The sequence below is a fragment of the Procambarus clarkii genome, unplaced genomic scaffold (genome assembly GCF_040958095.1).
Source record: "Procambarus clarkii isolate CNS0578487 unplaced genomic scaffold, FALCON_Pclarkii_2.0 HiC_scaffold_126, whole genome shotgun sequence".
Taxonomy (NCBI): Eukaryota; Metazoa; Arthropoda; class Malacostraca; order Decapoda; family Cambaridae; genus Procambarus; species Procambarus clarkii.
In genome coordinates, this window is record NW_027189159.1 from 1,485,950 (window position 1) to 1,498,323 (window position 12,374).

The window sequence follows — 12,374 nt, forward strand, 5'->3', positions numbered from 1 at the left end:
TACATACATACATACATACATACATACATACATACATACATACATACATACATACATACATACATACATACATACATACGTACATACATACATACATACATTTATTTAACACATGTGGTACACGCACAAGGGGACACAGGTGGAAGCTGAGTACCCAAATGAGCCACAGAGAGATTATAGAAAGAACTTTTCAGTGTCAGAGTAGTTAATAAATGGAATGCTTTAGGCAGTAATGTGGTGGAGGCTGATTCCATACACAGTTTCAAGTGTATGGAAAGTGTATGTATTCAAGTGGCGGGACCAAAGAGCCAAAGTTCAACCCTTGCAACCACAACTAGGTTAGTACATACATACATACATAAGATATAAAACAGTGGAGGATTCCCAGGTAGAACAATCAACCACAATGCCCATTACCCCTTTACCCTGATGTCCTTAACTACACAACTATACAAGAGTCATTAACACGTGTAATGGCTGATCCCCCATCACGATAGCATAAAGACCAATTGCTTGACCCGCAGTCTGTCTTGCTCCTCAAATAATTTTCGGGTTAACATGAAAACGTCTCTCGAGTTTATCTTTCTAATGTTGTTTTCCCATTTTTCATTTTATCAGCTTAGTTCCTTTATTATGCCCCAATTACTCATCCCTTGAGCGGTAGTTAAACTGAACCCAAATTTAAAAAAAGTTCCTTTTGCTAAGCAAGCTACAGTCTTGATAAGTCAGATATATTGTTTGTTAACACATTTCTCAACAATGAACAGTCAGTTTTATCAAGCTAACATATCCTAACACAACGAGTGAGAGTATTAACTGGTCTAATTATTTTATTAGACCAGTATATATTATTAGATTATACTGGTATAATTATATATATATATATATATATATATATATATATATATATATATATATATATATATATATATATATATATGTATATATATACATATATATATATATATATATATATATATATATATATATATATAGATATATATATATATATATATATATATATATATATATATATATATATATATATATATATATATATATATATATATATATATATATATATATGTATGTATGAGTGTGTGTGTACATGTGTATACAACATTAATAATTTTGTAACTAGCGTCAAACATTGTTATTTGCTTAGCTAAACGAACTAGAGGGTTCAGGTCCTGAACCGATTATGTGCCTCTGTAATCCTTTACACCACGGCCCACGGGATGGGTATGGGGTGCATAATAAAGAAAGCAATAGAAGAAATTGAAATTGCATAATACGGTTATTGACATTCAATAATAGTAAGATAAAGCAATGAGGACCAAATGGGAGACCAGTGATCAGTGTCTTGTATCCCCTGCAATACCTCAAATCCTACGTACCTCACTGACAGGCTCCAGTATGTTTCTGTGAATAATTCAATTTCTCCCACCCTACCCATCAACATTGGTGTTCCTCAGGGCAGCATACTTGGCATACTTGGGTATCCTTTGGAGGTGCTTATCCAGTTCTCACTTGAACACTGTGAGGGGATTGCCAGTTATGCCATGCAGTTATGCAATGTATGAATCTATCTATAAGTCCACCAATCTTTGTAAAAATTTCTTGTATGGATGTACCTTACCTAAATAAACATTTATTTATTTATTATTTATATTTAGGATTCATCAACTGCCAAAGATATTCACATGTCAGTATAATTCTGGCGAGAGAGAGGTTTGGGAAAAGCCGTTATACCAACTAGTCAGCAATAAGGGTGATATTTGTGGGGCACAGGCACGCTCGGCCTGGCCCATTAACCCCCAACTGACACTATAACTACTAGCTACTAGGTACATGAACATAATTACATAATTTACGTACATAATTTAAGGTACATAATTACTAGGTACATGAGGACTGGCCATTGTACTATATAGACCTGAAAAAGTGTAACTTAGCGACAACAAGAAAATATTGAATCACAAGACCACCGACGACCATTCCCTTACCCTGCCATAAACACTGAAATTTGACACCCTACCTCTGGAGCCACCCTGACCACAGGTCCACCAACTACATTTCCCTCCCTCCAACTCTGCCTCCACTTACATTGTACACACACATATTGTACACCACGCAAGTGTGGACTAGTGTGTAAATCTTACTGATACCACACTTAACCTTTATTCTTTCTCAATGTGTTGTATAAAAGGATCTGATTATACCGTTTCATTTCTAACTCCTTTTCTTGGAAGAATGCCACATATGATCGTACACACACACAAGGTCTGTATAGGGTATAGGCAAGGTCTGACAAGGTATACTAGGTGAGTACTAGTTGAGTACTTACACACAAGATATTCTAGGTGAGACTAGGTGAGTATACACACACACGCAACATATACTAAGTTAGTACACCCAGAAACAAGATATACTAGGTGAATACACACATACAAGGTATACTAGGTGAGTACTAGTTGAGTACTTACACACAAGATATTCTAGGTGAGACTAGGTGAGTATACACACACACACGCAACATATACTAAGTTAGTACACCCAGAAACAAGATATACTAGGTGAATACACACATACAAGGTATACTAGGTGAGTACTAGTTGAGTACTTACACACAAGATATTCTAGGTGAGACTAGGTGAGTATACACACACACGCAACATATACTAAGTTAGTACACCCAGAAACAAGATATACTAGGTGAATACACACATACAAGGTATACTAGGTGAGTACTAGTTGAGTACTTACACACAAGATATTCTAGGTGAGACTAGGTGAGTATACACACACACACGCAACATATACTAAGTTAGTACACTCAGAAACAAGATATACTAGGTGAATACACACATACAAGGTATACTAGGTGAGTACTAGTTGAGTACTTACACACAAGATATTCTAGGTGAGACTAGGTGAGTATACACACACACGCAACATATACTAAGTTAGTACACCCAGAAACAAGATATACTAGGTGAATACACACATACAAGGTATACTAGGTGAGTACTAGTTGAGTACTTACACACAAGATATTCTAGGTGAGACTAGGTGAGTATACACACACACGCAACATATACTAAGTTAGTACACCCAGAAACAAGATATACTAGGTGAATACACACATACAAGGTATACTAGGTGAGTACTAGTTGAGTACTTACACACAAGATATTCTAGGTGAGACTAGGTGAGTATACACACACACACACGCAACATATACTAGGTTAGTACACCCAGAAACAAGATATACTAGGTGAATACACACATACAAGGTATACTAGGTGAGTACTAGTTGAGTACTTACACACAAGATATTCTAGGTGAGACTAGGTGAGTATACACACACACACGCAACATATACTAGGTTAGTACACCCAGAAACAAGATATACTAGGTGAATACACACATACAAGGTATACTAGGTGAGTACTAGTTGAGTACTTACACACAAGATATTCTAGGTGAGACTAGGTGAGTATACACACACACGCAACATATACTAAGTTAGTACACCCAGAAACAAGATATACTAGGTGAATACACTCATACAAGGTATACTAGGTGAGTACTAGTTGAGTACTTACACACAAGATATTCTAGGTGAGACTAGGTGAGTATACACACACACGCAACATATACTAAGTTAGTACACCCAGAAACAAGATATACTAGGTGAATACACACATACAAGGTATACTAGGTGAGTACTAGTTGAGTACTTATACACAAGATATTCTAGGTGAGACTAGGTGAGTATACACACACACGCAACATATACTAGGTTAGTACACCCAGAAACAAGATATACTAGGTGAATACCCCAACACCATCCTCCTACAGTACACCTCCCACAGTAACCCCAACACCAACCTCCCACAGGTAACCCCAACACCAACCTCCCACAGTACACCTCCCACAGGTAACCCCAGCACCAACCTCCCACAGTACACCTCCCACAGGTAACCCCAGCACCAACCTCCCACAGTAACCCCAACACCAACCTCCCACAGTACACAACACCAACCTCCCACAGTACACATCCCACAGGTAACCCCAGCACCAACCTCCCACAGTACACAACACCAACCTCCCACAGTACACCTCCCACAGTAACCCCAACACCAACCTCCCACAGTACACAACACCAACCTCCCACAGTACACATCCCACAGGTAACCCCAGCACCAACCTCCCACAGTACACCTCCCACAGGTAACCCCAACACCAACCTCCCACAGTACACAACACCAACCTCCCACAGTACACAACACCAACCTCCCACAGTACACCTCCCACAGGTAACCCCAGCACCAACCTCCCACAGTACACAACACCAACCTCCAACAGTACACATCCCACAGGTAACCCCAGCACCAACCTCCCACAGTACACAACACCAACCTCCCACAGTACACCTCCCACAGGTAACCCCAGCACCAACCTCCCACAGTACACCTCCTACAGGTAACCCCAACACCAACCTCACACAGTACACCTCCCACAGTAACCCCAGCACCAACCTCCCACAGGTACAAAATGAAGCCATGAGAATTATCTTAGGATGCCCAAGAAATGCTATGATTGAGAAAATCAGGATGGAGTTGAATCTGCAGAGTATTGGGGATAGAATTGCAGAGATAAATGTAGCTTCTGCCATTAGATTAATGAGAGGTGGGGGAGCTAATGAATTGGTCCTCTCAGTTCAAAAGGTGGGAAGTACTGAACAATGTATGATGAAGAAAAGAGCATATATGAATACCTTATGTTCTAATGTTATTAAGTATGATGTTATTTCAGAGTGTATTGCTGTGCCCAAGAGAAAATTTACACCACCATGGGAGGATTGTAATGTAGATGTAGTAATTACTCCCTTGCAAAAGAAAAAAAGTATGTATGAAATAGGAGAGCTGAGGGCAACATATGATTGTATAATTAGAAAATTGCCTACAGAAAACACTCTACTACATGTATATTGTGATGGGTCAGTAGCTAGGGATGGGAAGGCAGGATGTATATTGTGATGGGTCAGTAGCTAGGGATGGGAAGGCAGGATGTATATGTTCTTAACATTCTGAAACCTATATTGTTTGCTGATGATACTACACTCATCTACTCCAACCCCAACCCACATACACTAAATACTGTAATGTTGTTAATAATGAACTAAAAAAAGTCCACTTATGGATGTCAACCAACAAACTAACACTTAACATAGAAAAGACCTACTACATCTTATTTGGAAGCAAATCTACAAATGCAATTCAGCTTCAGATGACAATGTAAACATTAGCAATAACAATGATGGAAAGTTTCTTGGTCTATTCTTAGACAAGAGACTCAACTTCAGTACCCACATACAACACATAACTAAGAAAGTCTCTAAAACAGTTGGTATACTCTCCAAAATCAGATATTATGTACCTAACCCTGCTCTCATCTCTCTATATTATACACTAATCTATCCCTATCTCAACTATGGTATCTGTGCATGGGGTTCAACCACTGCAAACCACCTCAAGTCCATCATCACCCAGCAAAAATCTGCTATCAGAATAATATCAAATTCTGCTTTCAGACAACACTCAGCCCCCTTGTTTAACTCCCTAAACATGCTAAACATAATCTCACTCCATAAATTCTCTTGTGTCAACTACATTTACAAAACTCTGTTCTTAAATGCAAATCCTGCTCTGAAACTCTTCCTGGACAGATGTAATAGGACCCATTATCACCACACCAGAAATAAATATCTCTTTGATATCCCCAGAGTTAAACTTGTATAAATAAATAAATAAATAAATAAATATGTTTATTCAGGTAAGGTACATACATACAAGTAATGTTACATTAATGGATCGATATATAGATAGAGCTAGTACATACAATGCCTAAAGCCACTATTACGCAACGCGTTTCGGGCAGGAAAAACATTAATATCTAGAACTTAATACTAATTGAGCATAAAGAATAAAATGTGTTGAGAACAAATACAAATAAAGATAAAAAAAAGAGGGAACATGACTGAAAAAGCAGCACAAATACAATAGGTTGACAAACAGTGTTGATTAAAAAAAAAAAAAAAATAACAGACATGGGTTGACAATAGAGGGGTAAGGTAGGTTAGTGAATTTATTAGGTAGTGTTTAGTTTTTATCTTAAACTGGTTGAGAGAGGTACAGTCTTTAACATGGTTGGGAAGATCATTCCACATTCTGGGTCCCTTGATTTGTAGAGCATTTCTAGTTTGATTAAGTCGTACTCTTGGAATATCAAAACTGTATTTATTTCTGGTGTGGTGCTCATGGGTTCTGTTACAACCTTCAATGAAGCTTTTGAGTTTATATGTATGTATTTGTAATGTATGTATGTAAACAATGTATTTATTATCATTTATCAATTCTGATAGAAATTACCTACTTAAAATTATCTGTTAGATTAAGGACCTGCCTGAAACGCTGCGCATACTAGTGGCTTTACAAGATTGTAAATACTGTACTATTCAATGTATTCTCACAACCCCAATGTACCTACTTGTATATATATAAATAAAATAAAATAAAATATTGTGATGGGTCAGTAGCTAGGGATGGGAAGGCAGGATGCAGTATGCCAAACTGAATTCGTGCGCCCCTTGAGGGACTTGAAGTAGAGGGATAGGGATCACAGGATAAGTATGGGTTGCACAAACTACTGGTAACAGGATGAGTATGGGTTGCACAATTAATTACTACAAAGTGGTTGAGTATGGGGTGCACGTAAATGAAGACTCCCAAGAAGCAAATCAGAGATCAGCCCAAGCTTCATCTTGAGGCAAAGCTCAATGCCTTAAGCCATATTGATGCTCTGTCCACAGAGCGTTCTCTCTCTCAAATCATAATAGTACACTAATGGTTCCCTACACCACCCCTCAGGTGCAGCTGCAGCAGGCTTGGGTGACATGATGACTATGGGGTGCACAATAAACTAACACTCACAGAATGAGTATGGGCTGCACAATAAGCTACCTCTCACAAGATTAGTAATAAAGAAACATTAATTTTTTGGGTAGGGTGACTGAAACTCATCCTGGGGTAAAAATGTTTATTTAAATTTATTATAGTTAAATGAATTTAGTAAATTATTCCATATATTGTATTATAAGTGAATTGACACTAAACTATAAATGATACTAATAAGGTTTTAAAAATGAAAAACAGTAAAAATCCTTCATGTAAGATATGGAAGTTGAAAAGTAAATTAACTGTAAACTAAATTATAAACTGTAGACATAATATAAAGTATTATAAGTAAAATACCTATAAACTACCAAATAATTAGGTGTAAGGAACCATTTCTATTGTTTGTCCTTTTTTACCTGTTTCCTCAGGTATTTTAAAATTCCCATTCCGTTGTTACTACACTGTTTTCCTGGTGTAGTTCCCTGTGGTTCAAATTTTACTACTTGTACTTCTTGCTGTTTCTGAATGATTGCTAATGGTAGCCCTTGTGGCACCTGCGGAACTTTTTGTAAATGTTCCACCTGCGGAACTTTTTGTACTTGTTGAATTTCTTGCACCTGCGGTACTTTTTGGACTTTATGCACCTGCTGCACTTGTAGCTCGTCAGGATTTTTTTCCAAGGCATTATCGCTATCACCTTCTGATCCTAATGTAAGTTTATCTGCATCAAGCTTCCTTGTGCGTGCTGGAAAAAAAATAAAAATAAAAAATAAAAAATTTTGAAATGGAAGATCCTGTGTAACAAATTTAATCAGTTACTATGATCGAGCCGCAGAAATTTTACAGGAAAGATATGGTTGGGTTGACTGCATCTATCTGGACCTAAAAGAGGCATTCAACAGAATTCCACATAAGAGTTTGTTCTGGAAACTGGAACATATTGGAGGGGTGACAGGTAAGCTTCTAACATGGATTAAAAAATTTCAAACTGATAGAAAAATGAGGGCAGTAATCAGAGGCAATGTATTGGACTGGAGAAATGTCACGAGTGGAGTACCACAGGGTTTAGTTCTGGCATTCATGGATAAATAATAAATAAATTGTTCATGATTTTTTTAGACAAAAGCTAGAATATGCAGCAGTTGTATGGTGCCCATATCTTAAGAAGTACATGTACAAACTTGAAATGATACAAAGACGTCATGGGTGTCATAGGGGCCCCAGCACACTGGTTTGCTAAAGGGCCCTTAATGCTGTCGAGACCTTATGGGCCCTTGGACCCATTACGTTAAGACATAGTGCTGTATTGGGCCACACACTTTTTGCCATATACATCAATGACAGAGATGATTGAATTGAAATTATATATATATATATATATATATATATATATATATATATATATATATATATATATATATATATATATATATATATACATATGTATATATATATATATATATATATATATATATACATATGTATATATATATATATATATGAGAGAAAATAATAGGTGGTGATATATTTATATATTATGTGAACTACTTACACAAAAAGAAGTTAGTGGTGAAGATCTTCTTGTCCTCTTCTTGTATTACGTTGTTTGGTAGGATACCATGTGTCACCCGTGCTGGTCCTTTCTTGTAATAGATAACGATTGATTCATACCCACAGCCACGCAGATATGTTAGCTGAAAAGCAAATAATATTTAAACAATAACACTATCTGGGAAAATGCAACAAAATAAATGTTTGAAGCATAGCTGGGCATGTGCAATAGAACCCATAATAGAATCACAATACCAGAAATAAATATCTTTGATATCCCCAGAGTCAAAGTTATTCTGTGTAAATACTCTATGCAAATAAAGGGACCTTGTCTATGGAACTCACTCGCTAACAAATTTAAAAACTGTCCAACTTCTGCCAATTTAAAAAATAAAACCAAAAAGTACCTAAATTTTTTCTTGATAGTTTCCTAACTAGTGTATTAAACTCGCACTGTATCTTATGAAATCCAATGCCAGAATATATGTGCCTAAACCATACAACTTTTCCATTGTAATCATTGCTATCACCTTATATCATGATTGTTATATTGAATGCATATCTTACTATATTATACCTTGAAATATTCCTCAAATTATGCTACAATTTATATGTTGATAACCCTCAAATTTTACTTTAATGTACATAGTAATCTTTGTGATACTTTCTTACAATGTACCAGCCAATTTTTTCCATTTAAGCTTTAAATTGCCTATTTAAAATTATCTGTTAGATTAAGGACCTGCCCAAAACACTATGTGTGCTAGTGGCTTTACAAGAATGTAAAAACATCAATGCTATGTACTCTCATAATCCCAGTGTGCTAACTTGTATATAAATAAATAAACAAATAGTATGTAAGTACTGTACAGCATTATTCATGTTGATTCTATACCTTATCAAGCAAGTTCAGCATAACAAGAATACAAATGAATACAACAGATGTAGACAAACTTCAATACCTGATTTTCAATCCTTCGTAGAACCCGGCTTGCTGTATTTCGTTCTAAAGCCTTCTTGCCTTTAAGTAGAAAACGGGCTTCCTCTTCTTTCTTCATTAATTCTCTACTGTTTCGGAAGTCACACTGGCAGAACTTGCAAACATTGCTTCGGACATGCACACATTGTTTGCAGTTTGTGCATCTCCTCAAGAATTTTCCCTGAAGACCTGAAGGAAATAGTTTCTAATAAAATACTTATATTCAAATGACCTATGCTGCAAAAATTATAAGTTAAATTGTTGTTAAAATGTACTACAGTAATTAAATATATTATTTAAATTATGAAATAATCTACATTAACACTAGTGAGAGCAATGTTAAAAATTTTAGGACTGCATCTGGAAATAACTTTAATTTTGGATGTGATTAACCATGCTGTAACTCGTATAACAAAACTGAGAGGAGTTGAATCCAACAGCCTGATTGACCAGGCTGTTAATTTCAAGCGAATACTATATTATTGGAAGAAAAAAAAATTATATATATATATATATATATATATATATATATATATATATATATATATATATATATATATAAATATATATATATATATATATATATATATATATATAATCAATATTGTAACTTTTTTTGTGTAATGACGTTTTCAAATAAAGTTAGATAAATATACACACATACCAAAAGAATAAGGGTGGTAGGAGAAGAAAATATGAAAGTGTTCAGTGAGGATCCACAAGGTCTTCTCTGAGTACTCTTTATTTTCTTCTCCGAGGCTATGGGTCCCTACACTTGCACCAGAGGTGGTACCCCTCATATATATATATATATATATATATATATATATATATATATATATATATATATATATATATATATATATATATATATATATATATATATATATATATGACAGTGTCAGATTCACCACCACCATCAAACACCACCAGCACCATACACCACCAGCATCATACACCAACAGCACCATACATCACCAGCATCATACACCATCAGCATAATACACCACCAGCATCATACACCATACACCACCAGCACCATACACCACCAGCACCATACACCACCAGCATCATACACCACCAGCACCATACACCACCAGCATCATACACCACCAGCACCATACACCACCAGCATCATACACCATCAGCATCATACACCATCAGCATCATACACCATCAGCATCATACTCCACCAGAATCATACACCACCAGCATCATACACCACCAGCACCATACACCAGCATCATACACCATCAGCATCATACACCATCAGCATCATACACCATCAGCATCATACACCATCAGCATCATACTCCACCAGCACCATACACCACCAGCACCATACACCACCACCATGTCAAATGGACAGTGTTAACAAAATTATTCCCACATACTCCGTCACTATGTGATGGAGTACACATAGAACAGGGGACTGTAACAAATGTTCTAGCATAAAACTTTGTACAGTTTAGTAATTCCTTACCATTTGATGTACTAGGTAGATCCATGTTTGGTGAAGTTTTATAGCTGGAGCTGGAAGATCCTGTCGAGATGACTTCTTCAAAGAGAATAGCTTCAACACATTGTGTCTTGAGTCTTCCAGTACTTGGCCTACAGTTACCAGATCTGATTTACAGAAACTAGTGAACTATGGAGATAAGATTGTTAATAATATACTTTTTTTGAGATTCATTTGACTTGCAGCTTAAAAACCAACCTTATTTTAAAATAGTACACTAAAGTACATAGCAAATTGCGAAATTCGTAGTTTTTTAACTACTTTAAAGCTAAATTCTCAAGCTTTGAAAATAAGCACAATTTGCTATTTTAAGCGGAATCTGGCAACTCTGATTTAGCATGTAAACATTGACTTGCATTCACAATGTAGTTATTTATTTTTCAACAATTTAAAACGAGTTATGAAAATACACACATTGGTACATTATTGCAAAGGCACTATACTATATATATATATATATAAATTGTTGCAAGTCGAGCAACAAATATTTTACATTGAACAACAAATGAGATTGGAAAAGCAGTATTGCCAAAATAGACCCCAGACACACCCTGTGGGTAGTAATGGACCCCCATACCGACCCTATGAGGGGTAGTGGACCCCATAATAACACTATGGGCGATAGTGGACACTATACAAACACTATGGGCGGTAGTTGACTTCATAGAGACCCTGTGGGCGGTAAGGGACCCCCTATCGACCCTGTGGGCGGCAGTGGACCCCCTATCGACCCTGTGGGCGGCAGTGGACCCCCTACCGACCCTGTGGGCGGCAGTGGACCCCTACCGAACGTGTGGGCGGCAGTGGACCCCCTACCGACCCAATGGGCGGCAGTGGACCCCCTATCGATCCTGTGGGCGGTAGTGGACCCCCCCCATATCGACCCTGTGGGCGGCAGTGGACCCCCTATCGATCCTGTGGGCGGCAGTGGACCCCCTACCGACCCAGTGGGTGGCAGTGGACCCCCTGCCGACCCTGTGGGCGGTAGTGGACCCCTACCGACCCTGTGGACGGTAGTTGACTTCATAGCGACCCTGTGGGCGGTAGTGGACCCCATACCGACCCTGTGGGTGGCGGTGGACCCCATACCGACTCTGTGGGCGGCAGTGAACCCTATATACTAATCCCGTGGGCGATACTGTACCCTATAGTCATCCTGTGGGGGCAATGGATGCCATACATATCCAGTGGGTGTTATTGTACCCCATACTTATTCTGTGGGTGGTTGGAGCCCCATACCCATCCTGTGGGTTATAGTGGACCCCCATACTCATCCTGTGGGTGGTATTGGACCCCATACCTATCCTGTGGGTGGTTGTGAGCCCATACCCATCCTGTCGGTGGTAGTGGACGCAATACACAT

At 37.6% G+C, this 12,374-nt stretch overlaps 1 protein-coding gene across 1 annotated transcript; it reads right to left on the bottom strand.

The window, feature by feature from the left end:
- Positions 1–7,075: 7,075 nt before the first annotated feature.
- Positions 7,076–11,129, bottom strand: LOC138360879 (uncharacterized). Its single transcript, XM_069320390.1, has 4 exons — positions 10,976–11,129; positions 9,476–9,681; positions 8,515–8,656; positions 7,076–7,707 (listed from the first exon to the last, which is right to left on the bottom strand). Exons 1-4 carry the CDS (start codon positions 10,998–11,000, stop codon positions 7,358–7,360), a joined length of 723 nt encoding a protein of 240 aa, XP_069176491.1. The 5' UTR covers positions 11,001–11,129; the 3' UTR covers positions 7,076–7,357.
- Between the last annotated feature and the right edge of the window lie 1,245 nt (positions 11,130–12,374).

Coding starts and splice junctions, on each gene's coding strand:
- LOC138360879 (XM_069320390.1), bottom strand. CDS start 11,000: ATGGATCTACCTAGTACATCAAATG. Junction 9,682..10,975: donor TCTACCTAGTACATCAAATG/GTAAGGAATTAC, acceptor TATTTCCTTCAG/GTCTTCAGGGAAAATTCTTG. Junction 7,708..8,514: donor CACCACTAACTTCTTTTTGT/GTAAGTAGTTCA, acceptor TTTTTTTTCCAG/CACGCACAAGGAAGCTTGAT.